The sequence below is a fragment of the Vanessa tameamea genome, chromosome 17 (assembly GCF_037043105.1).
Source record: "Vanessa tameamea isolate UH-Manoa-2023 chromosome 17, ilVanTame1 primary haplotype, whole genome shotgun sequence".
In the NCBI taxonomy this organism is placed as follows: Eukaryota; Metazoa; Arthropoda; class Insecta; order Lepidoptera; family Nymphalidae; genus Vanessa; species Vanessa tameamea.
Window position 1 is genome coordinate 5,201,670 of NC_087325.1, and position 19,519 is coordinate 5,221,188.

The window sequence follows — 19,519 nt, forward strand, 5'->3', positions numbered from 1 at the left end:
ATTAATAACTAAGATTAATCATTCTAATTTTTCTGTAGTTGGTATTAAGTTATTTTGAGAAATAATAATATGTTACTATATGTTGTTAGCAAATATCAATTTAAGTAGACAGATTGTTATTTTTTTTTAAAACAATGTGTTCTTGCAATAAGCAATATATCGAGCATTAAGTTATTACTGTTAAAAACTTTTGAAAAAGAGACATTATAAAATAAAAAAATAGTATTTACATTTAACCCTAAATCATAAATGTGTGAAAGCTATAGTCTAAACATACTCTTATAGGCTTTTCTCGTTGGCAAAGCTCCTCTTACTCTAAGTCTGCGAAGAGCCTCTCGTAGATGTTTTGGCTGCAGTGGACCAGGTTCACCCGATTTCTCTAATACCTCTAAAGCTGAAAAAACTTCACAATTAGTTCTGCCTAAAAAGATTTTTTTTAACAACTACAATAACTTAAATTGCATACAAAATTTGGTGTCATATATATATCACCTTTTTCATATCTCTTGATTTAAAAATCATAAATGACATTGATACTACTGGCTTATTTACAAACACTATATTTTAATATTTAAAATTTTAAAAAGTCTGATCAACTTCCAATTCTAAACAATTTCCATTTAAAATAAAAAAAATTAACACACATACCTTCTTCAACAACCTCTCCTACAAAAACTTTGGCTATTCCAGACATGGCTATAACTACATTCTGCCCCACTGAACATCCTGTGATAGTCTGCATCAATCTCTTCACTGCTGCCTTTGGAAATGCTGCTCGACGGTACATTTCATATCTATCTAACTGTTCTTCAGTAAAGTTTGATACTAATACTCTGAAAAATAAATTTAAATAATATATCTGTCTGTTAAATTATCGGTGCAATACTTTATATTCAGTATAATGTCCATTAGGTCAAACACTAGTAATGTGAAATATACTTACTGCATTTTTTCCCTTTCTTCTTCTTCTAACTCTTTTTTTGTTTTCTTTTCTCTTTCTCGTTCACTCATTTCTTCTGTAGTTTGATAATCTAGATTGTTAGAAGATTGACTTTGTTCAAAGTCATCCATATTTGGCATCACAAAATCTCTTTTTGAATCTATTTCATTGTATTTATCACTATCATTTTCTGATTGACTTTCATCTATGGCTTGTGAGGGGTCAAAAGAGTAATCATTGATATAAGATTCATATTGATCACTTGCATCTAATAATGTGTCGCCTTGTGAATGTGTGTAGTCTGCACTTTCTGTGTAAACATTACCCAAACCCTCTATGTCATCCTTATGTATGTCTTCAACATACTGTTCTGAATCAACCTTTGGCTCATTAATATTTTGTATATTTTCTCCATAGTTAACCAATGTTGTATCTAAAATAAAAACAAAAATTTTTACTTATATACTACTAATAAATAAATAGAATTAGAAATTCACTTACATTCTGGCTCATCCTTCAGTAGTTTTTCCTCTATTTCCAAGGATATTTCTTGAGAGTCGTCTTCATTCGAGTCACTATGTTCTAATTCTTGAGCTAATTCTTCTTCTAAAATGAATATAACTTGTTAAATATCTAAATTTTAATTTAGTGAAGACTCGCACAAAAGTTGCGACATACCTTTTATCCTCGCCGCTTCGGACAATTCGTCGCTTTTTGTATTATCAGCCATTTGCAACACATGCGTTATTTAGATTATTTATTAAACAATTGTTTTTTTTTATAATATAATGTAATAACCCCGCGTTTTAAAGTTGTTATTTATAGTAACAGACTGACAGTTCTCAATTACTTATTTGATACCTGACTACCTGTGAATACTGTCTGCTGTTAAATGTCAAAAAGGAATAAGTAAATATTAGTTATAGAATATTTATGATAATTGCGATTGAGAAATAAGAACGTCTGAACCACAGGCATTCATTATCAAATAATGGAGTTGTAAAGTAAAAGAGAATTATTGAATCATACACGTACAAAGAAATTTAATAATAACAATTATTTTCTTTCTAGTAAATTCGAACGTTGAATAATATTTAAGACATAGTTTTTATTTCATTTGTGTATAATTTATAGCTCGACTGGCTAATAAGCCACCAGTTATTTGCACGAAATTTTAATTTTTAACCATTGCTTTATCAACAATGTCTATGGATAGTGGTTACCACTATATAATTATCAGAGGTTTTATAGTTCAATAAATAGCCTATTTAAAATATTTGGTCAACTATAGCAATAATGTAAAACCAAATAAATTGTTTGTTAATTACAGCTTAGTTAAATAATTGGATAGCATAAACTATCCAATTTTATTTTAATATTTGTGATTTATTATCCAGATGTTCTAGTTCAATCGTTGACAGAAGCGCCAATTTCAAATTCCTTCTTTCTTTAAGTGACGCAATTTGTATTAATTGCTATTTGGAAATTAAAACAACTAATACTATGAGGAAATATAAAATATATATTGTATATCCTGTTCTTTCTTTACTTATTTGCTTCATAGAAGACACTTCCCTACATGCTTAAATTACGCTCATAATGAACAAACATTGATGTACGTATTAAGTCGTACTGGTGAGCTTACACAATCCTAGTGCTTTTTTAGTTTGCTCATTATTTTAGTTATCTTGGTATTTGCCTGCTTTGTTGGTCTAATGGCTATATGGCCGCAGATACCATGATCCTGGATTCAAACATTAAGTTAAAGCTGTTAGTCTTGCGCTTCAAGTTTTTTCTGTCGTGTCGTATTTGCCGTCCCATTGGTTTATGACAGTTAGGAAATAGAAAGCTCACCTTTGCTCACCACCAACTTACGAACTGTAATATATCCAGAATAATTGGCTAGTCTCCCTTGTGATTAGCTCCCGTGAGGAAATCGATTGGATAGATATCATCATTATCATGATATAGAAACATTAAATAGAATTGAATTGTATTAGCTAAACCTTCTAAAAACGTTACTTATCATATATATATCTGTAGCAGATTTCTTCACCATCTTCTTAACTTCTTCCCAATTCTTGAGTTGGCGCAGAACGCTACATTTTTAATTCTTGCATTTGACTCGATCAAATCTTACTTTCCATCAATGGTCTTCCTCTTCTTTTTGTCATTCATCCATCAACATCTATTCTGAAAAACCAGTACATAACCTTCCTTGTCTAGTTGAACGACACGAAGAATACAGCGGAGAACTACTGGATTAAGAGTTTCGGTGTGATGCCAATTAAGGGTAGCCTATGTCCAGAAGTGGACCCATAAAGACTAATATAAAAATAAGATTATAATAAGATCATCATGGCGTAATATAAAAAAATAATAATGTAGTAAATAATCACAGAATACAATAACAATGTGGTTTTCGAGAATTCCTTAATAGCTTATCAAAATTAACATTACAAAAAAAAGAAGAAGTATCAAGATTGCTTAGTCAAAGCGACAGCATATAGTGTCGTTAACTCAAGAGCCCAATCGAATCGTCGTCGTGATTGAAAACTTCAAAAACTTCTTCGTTAGAAGATCGAAATTTTGTGGTAGGCCTCTAAATTTTAAATATTTAAACTTTATTCATGTATATATAAGATGATTATAAATATGTTTGTTTAAAAATAGTGTAGTTTTGTTATTTTTTCAATCGACGAATTGTTAGATAATTTGGCTGCCTTTTTTCTAACGACAATGTAGGCTTTAATTGGTTCTAGTATTTATGAAACATTTTTTAAGTTGTCACAGGCTATGGCATTCATTTATACTTTGAATTATAAATTTTGACAGCTTTCACCTCTCAGTCAGTCGTCAAAGAGATAAGGTGGTCGGGTGAATGTCGTTCGTGGAAATATTCTAAACTAAAAATAAAAAAAATTGTACTCCGGTGCGGACAGAGAGTTCCATCATGAGTGCATTAATGAAAGCAGCTATAAATCGAAGCCCTGCCTCACTGGTTAGTATAAAAAATATTATTGCGTATAATTAATTATTTGTTATGTAATCTAGCTACAAAAATGTTTTGTGGAACAGCGTGCTTCCATTTCTATCGTTTTTTTAATAACCTTGTTATAAACCACTCAATGAGTCTGTCCTCTTTATATTCTCTTAAATATATCACTCATTTAAACAATTATTTTTTTGTAAATAACTAGCAAGAAACTTATTACTATAATAATAATTCATCGTATTTTACTATTATATTTATGGTTCCGTTATTTTATATCTCCAAAAATATATAATTAGAAATTGAAGTAAATATTGACGTTAACCCGTAATTTCCTGTTTTAGGCTTCATATTTATATAGAAACCTCCATTTATCAGTGGGAGGGGCATCACCACTAAAAGATGCATCTGTTAACTCGAATGCATCAAAGGCATACACAGTTATTGATCATCAACATGATGCACTAGTAATAGGGGCTGGTGGGGCAGGTTTAAGAGCTGCATTTGGTTTAGTCCAGGAAGGATTTAAGACAGCTGTTGTTACCAAGCTATTTCCTACTAGATCTCACACAGTAGCTGCTCAAGGAGGAATTAATGCTGCCTTAGGTTGGTATTGGAATAATTATTTCCAAACAATAAACAGGTTTCAATAAACAGACTTTAAAATATTCAAATCAAATCAATCTTTTTAGGTAACATGGAAGAAGACAGTTGGTTATGGCATATGTATGATACAGTTAAGGGCTCTGATTGGCTTGGTGACCAGGTTAGTAAAAGTCAATGTATTAATAAGTAGTGTTTAAAATATTGAAATATATGCTAATACTTAACATTACCAGCAACCAATATAATCCTACAATAAGTAATTTGATTCATTGCAACTATATTATTTCATTGCATTTAAAAGGGGAGCTATTTAAATTATAATTATTTAATATCTTGATAGTAAATAATTTTTGGTACTGCTCTATTATACCCAACAAATAAAAATCACCATGTAAGTTACTTTAATTCTCCAATATTATTATGTAATATTTTCCAGGATGCCATCCATTATATGACAAAAGAAGCACCACATGCTGTAATTGAGCTTGATAACTATGGTATGCCTTTCTCTCGTACACCTGAAGGAAAGATTTATCAAAGAGCTTTTGGAGGTCAATCTCTTAAATTTGGCAAGGGTGGACAGGCACATAGGTGCTGTGCTGTTGCTGACAGGTAAATATAATGGCTGATGAACTGTGATTGAATTAAAATAATGTATAAAATGCTTGTAAATTATTTTAAAATTCCAGTAGATTACAGAATCACAATACGTAAACATGGTCATAATTAATCATTTCAATAAATAACTTTGTAATTACTAATTTTTATTGATATGGAAAATCCTTTTTTACTATTTTAATGTAATTTAATAATATATTAACTAAACTTCTTAAAAACTTCTTAAAAAATTACAACAGAACTGGTCATTCCCTGCTTCACACACTCTATGGCCAATCCTTACGATACGACTGCGAATACTTCATTGAATATTTTGCATTGGATCTGCTCATGGAGGATGGTGTCTGCAAAGGGTGCATTGCCATCAATCTCGAAGATGGAACTTTACACAGGTAAATAATACAAAACAACATTCCAAATTCAATATTTAAAACAAATATTAATAGTTTACTTTAAAATTTGTTCAATTTAAACTGGTATTGTAATCCTTACTATTTAAGTCATAATAATTTTTATATCAAATATTGATTTAGCTGCACAAAAGTTTTTAATGAAAAAGATAAATTCTAGTAAGAGTAAATGTCATAATTTGTTGTATAAACATACTGTGTGTAGTGGGTGATTAAATTATAAACATAATAGGTATTTACCACATTTTCAGCTTCAACAACTTGAGTACTTTTTTAATATAATAAATGCTTAGCACAGGTTCTCAGATAATATAAGATTGAATTGAATTTTAATTATTTATATGCCCAAGATAAGACAGATAAAAATAATAGACATAATTTATTTGTTTTCATTTTAAGAGTTTAGTGATAAAAGAAATACATATAAATTATGAAACCTGTACATCAAAAGTTTTAGGGAATAAGCAGTGCGACGAATACAATCTTTGACAAAATAATTAAATAACAAAGTATTCACTCGCTACCGTCGGCATCAACCAGATATTACGACTGCCAGTACATTGTAAAATAAAAAAATGAATTAGTTTCAGAAATGGATTCGACACCAGTTCTCTAGCAATCAATTTTTTGTAGCATATCGATGGTGGCTGGGTGTCATTGCCCTGGTCAGAAAAGCGCGTAAAAACGATGACTGCTCCCGTACGCACCTCGGTCTATATGATCAGTTGCAATCAACTTCACGTACATATTAATATAAATCATCTAAATAAACAGAATAATTACATTTCTCATTAAAATCGTTTTGGTTTATGACCAAAAATGGAAATTTAATGATACAAATTGAAATCACTTCCTTAAACCTTTCGATAATTGCTATTGAAATATTTGAAACTATTAAAAATTTATTAAAAATATTTATTTCCATTCAATTTAATACTTAGATAATGCTCGCAATTATATTGCTAAACATAAATTTATGAGCCATTTAGGGTTAGTAGTTGGTGCAGAGATTGACACAACTGTATGACATAAGAAAATAACTTGATTTATGTATATACTGATATGGTATTTATAGGATTCCACCGTGCCGGTATTCAAAAAGCTTACTGTTCGTTGGATAGATCGATCGCTCATTTCTTATTTTTTTTATACTACGAACAATGAACTCGTTGTTCCTTTACAAAGCGTTATTATAAACTGTCCGTCTGCCTCGGGTCAATAAACACAAGACAAGGGCAGCCACTGTAACAGGCCTGTCACATTCGAGGTTCCAAGCGAAGAACACGATCCTGGCGACGGGCGGCACGGGGCGCGCGTACTTCAGCTGTACGTCGGCGCACACGTGCACGGGCGACGGCACCGCCATGGCGGCGCGCGCGCGCCTGCAGAACGAGGACATGGAGTTCGTGCAGTTCCATCCCACCGGTGAGTGACTTGTTGCCCCGGTGATTGCTTGCGGTACTGATCACCTTCGAAATTGTACTTTTTTTATATATGTTACAGTCAAAGTGATTAAATAGCTATTGTACATAATGACTGGTCATTATATATAATAGCAAAATTGACTAGGAATGTGATAAATTAATCAGTTTATCCGGATTTTATTGATAATAGCGGGTCAAAGTTTGCCAAAGTAATAAATACGGTCTAATTTACGTTATAAATTAAAGTAAAATAACTTTAAAACAATGTTAATTAACGTATAATTATTATCTATGACAATGTTATTTTAATTCTTAAAATATACATTATACTTATTACTTTTCAAATAACATAATATTGCTAAACATATATTTAGATATGTTTAAGGCAAATTGAAATATAATTTTATAATCTCTACCTGTACCTACTTGTTTTATTACATCATCCAAATGTTCGCTGATATTATATAAAATTACTGGTTAATGTGATTAGTTCTGTGTCAATTATCACTTTATCTAAATTGAGTAGACATTTTAAATAATGGCTAAATAATATATACAATATCCGGATTTACTACTTTGGCTGTAACATATATACAGAAAAAGTTTAAAATTATCTATATTGGTTTAATGTCAAACCAACTGTACTGTGTGTAAATTATCGCACTGAATGTTTTTTTTTTTTACACTTTCACTCGTTTATAAAACATAATATATATATATAGTTTCACGGACTGGATTTTGGAAGCTATTTCACTTGTTTTATCTCGTACTTAAATTACATGTAACTCGAGGATGTATTGGATACCAATGTCGCATGATTATGAAATTTCATCTTCGAGGGTGAGGATGACAAACTATCGATTGTAAAATAAGATATAAAAGTGTGTGTTTAATATTGCTAAGAATTAGGACGAGTAGTTGTTATGTTACCGCTCTCTATTGATTATTTCAAAGTGGTTATAAATTCAAGGTTAAACTGAATTCTTCATGTGTGTAATCAATACTCTATCATATTCCGCCCGCCTATAAGGTGGTAACGCTTGTCGATTCAAACGTACTTGTAAGTCTATTTTAATATAAATAGTGAGAACGAAATTGCATTTTCTTGTAAAATACAGATTGAATAAAACCTATCTTAAGCCTTTAATCCGAAATTTAATCTTGAGATCTAGTGACTAGGTAAATGCTTAAAGTTCCTATCCAAACTTACAGGACGACATTATTTTTTTCATATAAACTTACTTTGCAGTGTATAAAGTATTAGACTTATGTATGACTTAGTATTACAATTATTTAGAGTAAGAAAGTAGTCACGTAAACTTATTTATGACGATAAAGTAATTAAAAATAACGAATCATTTTAGTTTCTCGGTGCACTCGATAGCCATTTGCTTCGTATGCGAGAATTTCAAAATTTTTGTTCGCTTCATAATTTAAAAAACTTGTTTTGTATTGAAACAAGATTTTTTTGTATAAAAGTTAATTCACGCTACTTTCGCCCGTTCGTTAACTGCTTATGTATTTTTTGTTACTGATTTATCTGGGAATGTATCCCATATTACCTTTTGAACCGTAGATCTTAAAATTGTCTGCAAAAGGTCCTCGATGACATATATCTATTAGAGTTATAGTAAATATTTTGCACAAAAAATTGGAAAGGAATAAACGCTAAAGCCAACGTTTAATTTATTTATGATACAGGATTAATTCTTTAAATAATATTAAAGCAATTATTAATAATTAAGCAGGTGGACATATCGCATTTGTGATCACTGATTATATCATAAGAAAATCTTTATATATGTAAACTTAACAAAATATGTCCAAAATAAAACTCCGTAATGATCACAATCACTTTCTTTATTTTTCTCTTGACTTTACATTTTTCTCTTTTTTCATTTCCTTTATTTTTCCTTCAACGCTCAAAACCGAATGAATCAAATTACCGTACCCTCCTTCCCCGCACACATTTTGTTGCCATTCACAAAATATAATTACCGGCAGTCAATAATCTTTTATTGTTAATAAAAATATAAAAACAAATTGAAAAATAATAATTTAAAACATTAAATATAAGTCGGCTTACATATATATATTATATGCATTACAATGGCAAGGGGTGTACATTATTTCTTTTTTTGTGCTAATCATGTGGTGGAATCGCTAACTATTCGTATTTTTTACTTATAAAATACAGTTTTTATTTTTTGCAAAATTGAGGCAAAATTTTGCCGAGGTCTTTGGAATACACTTAAGATAGACATCAGACAGGTTTCCACTAAGTTTACTTAAAATAATTTGAAAAGAGAACACTTTTCAATATCTATACACTTATATAGATCAGAATTAGGTAAGTGTTAATTGTAAAATAAAAGTTTACTGTTTTATTTCCCAGGCATTTACGGCGCTGGATGTCTAATGACAGAAGGTTGTCGTGGAGAGGGAGGCTTCTTAGTGAACGCAAAGGGAGAACGTTTCATGGAAAGATATGCACCAGTAGCTAAGGATCTCGCCAGTCGAGACGTTGTATCCAGAGCCATGACTGTTGAGATTATGGAAGGTAAGATATAATAAAATACACATATAGAAACTGATCTTAATATAATAAATGCCGTTTTTATGACAAACAAAGAAAAACTTATTGATCAAACCGTTGCTTCATAAGCTGTAGTGTGGTGCATTGTATCGAGACATGTGTCTATTATACTACTGAACTTTCTGTGAATTAAAATATTCCTTTTCAGGTCGCGGTTGCGGTCCAGAGAAAGACCATGTCCACCTTCAGCTCCACCACTTACCCCCAGAACAATTAAAGCAGCGTCTGCCTGGAATATCGGAAACGGCAATGATCTTTGCTGGCGTCGACGTCACCAAAGAACCCATTCCTGTATTGCCCACGGTACATTACAACATGGGAGGAACACCCACCAACTTCAGAGGAGAGGTAAGATTAGTTAATATATATTAATCCTTGATATAAGTAACTGTAAGATTATTATTGCCCTTTGATTTTTGATTTACATAAGCAATAAACTAAAAACCGTTAAATTATCATTCTAATAGATTAATATAAATTTAAAGTTACCAATACGGAATGTAGATTCTAACGCGATAAGAACATGTACAAAAACTCCTCTTTTCCTACATTTAAAAGACAAAGAATGCGAAAAATAAAGTGTCAATTATTGTAATCAGTACATATTATGAGTTTAAAAATAGTTATTTATTAACGAAAGTTGAAAATAATAATTAATTTATTCAAAAATCCATAAATAAAAATTCATTTTTTTAAACGTTTGTCACGTGACACAAAACACTCCTGATTGGTCGGGTTTATGATGAAGTTACTTGCTTATTAACCTCGTTTGCCTACCGTAAGTGGATTATATGTGCCACAGATTACAATACAGGCAAGTGACGTCACCGACTCCATTGCAGCGCCATATTGTCAAAGTAGGGTTCTTGCGCGCTAATTATATATGGAATTTTTAATTTGATATTTTTCAGTAAATATGTATAGAATTAAAAAAAAAATCAACTTTTACTGGGTTCCTTAACCTCTACTAAATAATATAAAACGGATTTTAAAAACCAGTTAAATATCCTATTCAATACACATCATATGATACATCTTACCACGGTGTTATTAAAAAGAACGATCACTATGGTCTGTCGTGGTGAGAAATGAAAAATGAATGATTGGACGATCTCATTTTTCAATAGCAGTTGTGTTGTAAGGATATAGATATAGACCCAATTATTAATATAAAAAAATTAAGCCTTTGTTTAATTTCAGATAGGGTTTTTCATATAATCAATAAATAATCAAAAATAATGATCATACGCTATATAATATTGCCAATTAGCAGACCCAAATTAGAGTAGGGTAAATAGACATAATTTTAATAAAGGATAATGTTATTGTAATGTTTTTACAATAACATTATCCTTTATTAAATTTAAAGTAAGAGCCGAGATGGCCCAGTGGTTAGAACGTGTGCATCTTAACCGACGATTGTGGGTTCAAACCTGGGCAAGCACCACTGAATTTTTATGTGCTTAATTTTGTGTTTATGCTGCATCTGTCTAATTTCAACGAAATTCTGCCACATGTGTAACCATCAACCCGCATTGGAGCACTGTGGTAGAATATGCTCCAAACCTTCTCCTCAAAAAAGTATAATATCATTGTCTTGAAAACATCCATAATTTACTGTGATTAGGGGTAACGACCGTTAACAAAGATAAAACTTTAAGGTGTACAATAATATTCTTCTTATAAGTGGAAAAATATAATATTGTAATCTGTCGGCGAATCCAATGGTTAAGAAATATTAATAACCACAGAACGTCCTTCCGGGTTACTTTGCAATGTATAGACCGTTGACATAAGAAATTAGTGTTCTTAAAAGGAGAGAAGGGCCACCAGTGGCACGTCCACGGGCCCGCAGGTTAGGCATTTCTCTAACACGATGCGGCCCCGCGGCAGGTGATCACGCACCGCGGCGGCGCAGACCGCGTGGTGCCGGGGCTGCTGGCGGCGGGCGAGGCGTCGTGCGCGTCCGTGCACGGCGCCAACCGGCTCGGCGCCAACTCGCTGCTCGACATCGTCGTGTTCGGCCGCGCCTGCGCCATCACCGTCGCCGACACCAGCCGCCCGGGCGACGCGCAGGCGCCGCTCAAGGAGGTACTGGAACCGATCTTGTATACTTAATCATTTGTTATATGACTACTATATTGTATATTTTGTATATATATATATATGTATATATATATATTTATTAGGTTCGTAGAGCCCGAAGTGTCTTAAATTTATGTCGGAAGTCTAAAATAATTACCTCATCGTGAGATGACGATATTATGGCTCGTAAGGCAACATTAACACAACAAAAAAGTCACCGAAAGACCCAGCGTCAGCTGGTCTGAGAAAAATACTCGGATTTATACATTTTTTACGTACAAATAGCAAATATAGAAAATGAATCAGAATGTATAGATAAATAATAAATCCGTGTTAATGTTCACTTCAAATCATACAGTTTAAATAAATTTTAACTATTAGCCTTTTTCCCAATGCAATTTACCATCGTAAAGCTCTCGAGTATTATAAATAAAGAAAAATAAGAAAACGGAACTCACAAACTACAACAATATTTTCGTAGTACCAACGTCACATAACTCCTGTGTAAATTTGTATCCTTCTAGATCTACTGATTCAGCGGAGGTTCGGCGTAGTGTTACCCAGTTAGTTTTAAAATTTTCTTAAGTAGATAATACTTGGTATATAAACTCTGAGACTAAGACTCGGAAATCGTGCTGTGGTGTTATATCGATTTCGTGAACTTTAATTGTAATGAAACTTCATGCTCCATAAAAGGGAGCTATTACTATAGAGATCGTTTACATGAGTCAGACTATTTTTCTGTAAAATAAATGAATCATGAATAAATAATACAATCCAAATAATTTAGCCTTCTTTTCTAAATTTTTGTCCTCAAGAAGGACTTTTTTCTTTCGTATTTAGTCTCGATTAGACTATGCATTTTATGTATGCCTCTTTTACAAAATCATATGCTTAAGTGGTCTCATTACCCAAACGATAACACAGAAGAGAATTTCTATATAGTAACACAGTGTCGGTACTACTGTAATAGAAGGTGATGGCCTATTTAATTGAAGACGAGTACTAAACAAATAAGAATATTTTATTCAATAGAAAATCATTTCACTTATCCACTTTTTCAACCATAAGAGGAGAAAAGACAAATAAACAACACATGACAGCAAATTGACGCGATATTATTGGTCGAGAGCTTGATTTATCTGTGATATTGATATGTTATACTTGGTGGTAGGTCTTTGTGCAAACCCGTCTGGGTAGGTACCACCCACTCATCAGATATTCTACCGCCAAACAGCAGTCCTCACTATTGTTGTGTTCCGGTTTGAAGGGTGAGTAAGTTAGTGTAACTACAGACACAAGGGACGTAACATCTTAGTTCCCAAGGCTGGTGGCGCATTGGTGATGTAAGGAATGGTTAATGTTTCTTACAACGCCATTATCTATGGGCGGTGGTGCCCACTTACCATCAGATGGTCCATTTGCGAGTCCGCCTACAGATATCATAAAAAAAATCACTGGATTTGCGGAAATATGGGCGTTAGGAACGTTGATGAAATTGTTGGAAGTAAAATTAAAGTGGAGTTAAGTGGTATGTTGTGTGTTATGTTTAGTTAAGTGTAATAGTGTTGTATTATAAATAAAGATATATTAATGAAATACGTAAATCTAAGGTTTGTTTATCTTTATTCATACTTCGATTGGAATAGGCTACAGGTACTTATTGATTATCAAAAACCGAAACTTCACAAAATAATTCTTCTAAATTTGGAACTTTTGTAATTTCTTAATGTAGAAGTACACTAGAAGAATTTTGTGAAAATTTTGATGATACCAAAATGCCTATAACCTATCTCATTCAAATTTCTACTTCATCCAGTCGACCCGAGTTCTTTTTAGCACACAAAGCCAAATAAATATTATCATAGAACGTTTTTGGGATAAGATAAACGTGTTTGCACTGAAATGCATATATATTAATCGAAAAAATCTTTATTCAAGTGGTCTCATAAAATATTTTGGGCTCAATTTGAATCGTCACGTTACAGTGTTGAATTATGTAGTAAGTAGTGAAGTAGAAAACTAAGATACCACAGACGAAAATAGCGGACATAGAACAAGTAGTGTCTTAAATAAACTTACAATTTAAATAAACGTACTAACTTAATTCTTTGCTACATAATTTCTTGCAAATCATGTCAAGGGAGAGATATTGTTTTTTCAGATTTCTCTACGTCAGTGAACAAACGTTCACAAATAAAACGTGACAATATCTGATTGGACTTTCTCTCATCTCATTTGACCTACAAATGGTATTGAATGTATAACTTTTGTAGATAACATTTTGTTTATGCAAAATTAGATTAATAGACCCAACTAGAACTTTAAAATTATTATTCTCATAATAAATATTAATCGTGCGCATAATAAGCGTAGAGACGTAACTCGACAATTCGATTTATTTAAAAAAAAGTATCCTAAAAATAATTACTTTAAAAATAATTATTTCTAAAATAAGTAATAATAACGGCTAGCATTCTTGCCACTATTCCACGCGGTCATTATACAGTAACTATTTGTATATATTTAAGGACTTCATGTTAATAATTCTTACGTGAATAATTAATTGGAGCCGAATATTTGTATGAAAATAGTTTGGATAGACTGGCCGTGTATGGATATTCCTTGATTTTATTATTCATAAAAAAGTTATAATACAAATTATATGTGAGTATATTGTGTTAACTTAAAAAGTTTTTCTTAATTTTATGGGAAGAATAAAAGTCATTCGAATATTAAAAAAAAAAGTGGTACAATAAAAATGTTGTCGAATTTTATTATAATTATTAATTGTATGATGTCACGCGTGTATTGGCGCGTGTAGACTCGTGTATTGACTGGCATGTTAAAAGTTATCTCAAAGTTTACATGCATTATGAGCCTAATTACCTCGTCTCTATGAAACAACAAAGTATGTAGGTACAGTAACTACGCACCACGCATATACTCTGACCTACGATTTCAAACAAAAGTTTATTATCATACTTTTTTAAATTAAATTATACATTAATATTTAAAAAAAGTTGTGACTTTAGTTTTATAAAATTAAATATATTTTAAATATTGTATAAATATCCACTTGTAATGTAACATGTGAATATATATTTTGGTTAAAAAATTGACAATAATGAATATTAGTAGATTCAGTTGCATACATATATATATATCCAGACGTTCGTATTATTAATAGTTATAATTTGTTATATTTAGAACAAAATACTTTTTTCTTATTTTGCTTTATGTTATAAGCGAACACGATATTTTGCTTTATGTTATAAGAACGATTGAGACTAAATCGTGACAAATATTTGTACAGACAACTGGACAAGAAAGTATCGCAAACTTAGACAGCCTCCGATACGCGGACGGAAGCATTTCAACGGCGGACCTGCGCTTGCGCATGCAAAAGTGCATGCAGAAGAACGCTGCAGTGTTCAGACAGAAAAGCACATTACAGGAAGGTAAAACTCCTAATTTTTATAAACTAATATAATATACAATTTTATATTATATTTTAAGTATACACTGAAATATATTTTATATAACAAATTCTTGATTAATGAGAAATAATATTGTTACAAGTCTAAAATTGTTTCATATAATTATGTATAATTCTAATAGGCTTGCAATGCTTTAAATTTATGTTATCATTTTATATTTAATATTATAAAAAACTGATTAATATCTATCTATACAATGAACAGGTCAGCATCAAATCCACGAAATCTACAAACAGATGAAGGACGTAAAAGTATCGGATCGGTCACTGATCTGGAACAGCGACCTGGTGGAGACCCTGGAGCTGCAGAACCTGCTCATCAACGCAGTGCAGATAGTTGAGGGAGCGCTGGCGAGGGAGGAGTCCCGTGGAGCGCATGCTAGGGAGGACTTTAAGACTCGCCGAGATGAATTCGACTATTCCAAGTCTTTGGAGGGACAGGTTATTATTATTTTAATCTTGTTATACGAGAACGCCATTAAATTATAATATTAATTGCAAGAGAACGTTATGACGAAACAAATAATTTGGCGCACGCAGTGTCGCCATCTTGATCGTCGCCGTCGTCGCCCCATCGACATAACTTAGTGTCTTAGTCTAAGCTAGCATAACAGTCTCTTTAATGGTCATAAATAATATTATAATCAAAAATCTAACTAAACAATTACGCTATGTGTACTGATTATATAGACTACTGTACTGTAGTACTGAATATATATATATATATCGTTATACATCATCCTAATTTCAATCTGTTCACATCGTGTAAAATTAACTTCCTCCCAATATATAATAATATGATCTACATTTGTCAAAGGTCAATTTGCTTACAATCTGTGCATTGTTTTTTTAATTTAAAATAAAAACCGTAGCTGAAATTAACATCCAGATATGTCTGTGATCATAATCAGAAAACAATCCTAGTGCATTTTGATTTGAATGTTATTATTCTACTATCGTGATTATGATCGTATATGAGATACGCTAAATTTAAAAATGAATATAGTAGTATATCAACGAACGTTAATTCCAGACGAAACTGACGTTCGAGCAGCACTGGAGGAAGCACACTCTCGCGGAGACGGACCCCGACAGCGGCGAAACCAAGCTGAGCTACCGACCCGTCATCGACCACACGCTGGACCAGGCCGAGTGCAAGACCGTGCCGCCCGTCATACGCACGTACTAGGCGACGGCAGGTGAGCACACAGTTCGAAACGCTGGACAATTCAATTATTTTATTATTTATATATTCATACGACTTGATACAAATAGTTTGCTGCGACAATAGTTAAAGGATTCACTGTTTATTCTAAGTTAATATCAAGAAGAACTAAAATTCAATTCAGAAGCAAAATTAACTTTGAATTAAAAATGATCTTATTTCTTACTCAATCAAACTTTTAATCAGAACACAGGAAACCAAAGAATTGATAAATTTGTATTTGATTAGTGCGTGGTACCAACCCCGAAAAAATAACGTAGAGTGGTAGATACCCTGACGTGATTCGAACGGTTCGTAATTGCTTGAAGGCCGATAACACCTCCTCTTTCACATGCACATGATGATTTTGCAAATTTATTTTTTACCCCAGGAGGGTACCCTCAAGGGAAGGATGTGCTCATAGCGCCTAGGTCTTTTCAAGAGACCATTTACATTCAACACCTCTTACTGCCGAGCATGACGTTGATATCTTTAGCGGCAGATCTCCGCCAACTCTCGCCCTACATCTCCGGGACCTCCTTGCTCAGCCAGGGTTTGGTTTCGAGGAATTGCCTAAGTTGCCTAAGACAAAAAAATATAAAAATATGTTTATTTGAACCTCACTCGTAAAAAAATCAGTTCTGACTTTCCTTTGAGCATTTTTTCGCTATTACTTGTAGTGAACTATTGCTGAAGCAATATCCTAATAAATTGAACGATATTGGGTATCAATTGGATTTATTGAAAACCAAAAAAAAATCACATTATTTTTCTATGTAACTGTAAAATATATTGTTGTAATATATAGTATACGGCTGATGGCAGTTTGTAGGAATTACAGTTTCAAGAATAAATAACTTAGATTTAGCTAGTGGTTTGTATTCCACTTATCAGTGGTACACGATTTATTAAATTAAGTACAAACTTAACAATCAAATAAAGTTAACTTTTTAAGCAAAGACAAAATGTTGCAACATGTTCAATGAATAAACAGCTTAAAATGAATGAACGTCCTTTTATGATTCTTATGACTAATTTATTACTAAGAATACACTTACTTACTATATAACAATATAATTTATTTTTAGGTAATCTCCGATTGGGTGCTGACTGAACTAGGCAGTATTTTTCGACGCATCTCGGCACAAATAGTGTTCATGCCATTATTTATTTAATTTTATTTATTGTAGTGTAGCATTTAAGAATAGTATCAATGTTAAGTAAAACAATAATTCTTAATACCTCTGAACAGTTTTTAAATCACTTACGTCTACAATATTCTCTTATTGTATGTATATACGTATTTTATTAACTTGCCAGATGCATTGTAAATTTAAAATTACAATAAACAATGAAAATTATAATTTCTAATAAACTTGATTTAGAAATGTAAATATTTTTTATTGAGCAGCATTTTTTAATCATATATTTAATAATAAATGGTTAGGGTCAGCAGCACCGAGGTACTTAAGTAAGAATAATGCAATACTATATACGAGTACCTTTTGTTTATAATAATTATTCGTTAGTCCTACCTCAACATAATAAAATTCATATGATAGCCACTGAATCAGTTTGAAAGTTGAAATATAAATTGATCTTGTTTCGAAAAGTTATCATCAGTGCGCAGTATTATAAAGAAATTATTATTTATCATAATGTAAAATTTGGTAAGATGTTAAGCGCCGATATAGAATAAATATATAAATATGTGATTCTTGTTTTATTTTGTACATCCACCTTACACGATATAGTAAGAATAGTAAGATAATTTAGGCACCATTGAACATGCCTTTAAAACAGTGTTTTCCTTAATTCATGAAGAAGGGAAAACGGGTTTGAGTTGTTTTGTGTTTAAGCTCAATAGTAAGACTTTAATTATTTTTAAAATAAAACAAAATATAATATACCACTATGTACTTAACTAATAATATATAAAAAATAAGATTTCCTTTTTATTTTCATGATGCAATTAATGGTTCCTAAGATCAGTATAAAGTTCAAATAATGTGGATCCGAAGGTCTGACGCATTCATCGTTTACGTCAAACGAGATTAGCTTGTATGGAAATTTGTAAAACCTAAATAACTTACGTCACTGTTATAAATATTACCATAAAAAATTCTATTAACAATGAATTTCAATACCTTATTTACCAAGCTTTGGCCTGCTTAGGCCCCTAGGGAATAAAAATAGTTAGTAAAATAGTTAAAGGTAAATATTTATAGTATGTCTGTGGAAGGTTAATATGACGCATGATGGCAAAATTTGGTATTATAGTCAAAACACGTATTCGTAAATAATCGTCTGTAATTTTAAAGAAAATATACCAATTAGCCAGTCAGGAAAGGATAAAGGAGCCCCAACACGTACTTTGCCTAGAAGCCCCGAGGTGGTTAATCCGGCCCTGGGTGGGGGACGAACTAACGAACATTATACGTGTTCTACATATGTAGGTATATTTGTACAAATGTACTTATATGAATGTGTGTGAGCTGAAGACATTATTATTAAATTCATTCATAAAATCGTTCATAACTTAAGGAGGTAAGTAAAAATCCAAGCAAAGACCACTGACTAATACGTAACAATTTAATTTTTAATTTTGATACACTCATTTTTTTTAAACCTATCTATATTAAAAACGTTATTAAAGGTTGTAAAAAAAGTATTTTATGGGTACGTATAAAATATTTATAAAAATTTGAGTATTTTTTTGAACAATATATTTTATAAAAAAATAAAGTAAAAAATACAATCGATAGGCATATCTTAAGTCTGTTAATTATTTGTTTACGAGATAAATGTTGTAAAAAATATCCAGATTCTGAACAATAACAATGATAAATGAGAACCAAGAAGATCATTTAAATTTGTAGTTTTATCAGTATTTGTTGTTACTGTAATTTGTTAAATGAAATTAAATGTCCAATCGGCAGTAAAGATCTAGAAGAATGTAATAATTCATAGCAATTAATTAACAGACTGAAAAAGTTAATTAGAACAAAACATTTTACAATATAAAGTAGGTTCTTAAATTTAGTCTTATTCAAATAATAATAATGGTTATGTAAACGCCAACGTTACTTCCTCGGCTTGATAAAGTTCACTCACCAGCCATAAATTATTGTTTACCTACCTATTT

General features: G+C 31.6%; 3 protein-coding genes across 4 annotated transcripts in view; 1 reads left to right on the forward strand and 2 right to left on the reverse strand.

The window, feature by feature from the left end:
• LOC113400289 (uncharacterized) overlaps positions 1 to 19,519 on the reverse strand; it is a 215,511-nt gene that overhangs the window by 24,721 nt on the left and 171,271 nt on the right. The window lies entirely within an intron of this gene.
• LOC113400276 (transcription initiation factor TFIID subunit 11) lies at positions 55 to 1,790 on the reverse strand. The gene is made up of 5 exons (XM_026639797.2): positions 1,619 to 1,790; positions 1,442 to 1,546; positions 944 to 1,373; positions 649 to 833; positions 55 to 394 (listed from the first exon to the last, which is right to left on the reverse strand). The coding sequence occupies exons 1-5, from the start codon at positions 1,668 to 1,670 to the stop codon at positions 261 to 263; spliced, it is 906 nt and encodes a 301-aa protein (XP_026495582.1). The 5' UTR covers positions 1,671 to 1,790; the 3' UTR covers positions 55 to 260.
• Sdha (Succinate dehydrogenase, subunit A (flavoprotein)) lies at positions 3,757 to 18,089 on the forward strand. The gene is made up of 13 exons (XM_026639789.2): positions 3,757 to 3,941; positions 4,277 to 4,538; positions 4,625 to 4,698; positions 4,975 to 5,150; positions 5,396 to 5,548; positions 6,834 to 6,991; positions 9,386 to 9,550; positions 9,735 to 9,934; positions 11,480 to 11,677; positions 14,988 to 15,132; positions 15,376 to 15,611; positions 16,204 to 16,369; positions 17,463 to 18,089. The coding sequence occupies exons 1-12, from the start codon at positions 3,894 to 3,896 to the stop codon at positions 16,357 to 16,359; spliced, it is 1,971 nt and encodes a 656-aa protein (XP_026495574.1). The 5' UTR covers positions 3,757 to 3,893; the 3' UTR covers positions 16,360 to 16,369; positions 17,463 to 18,089.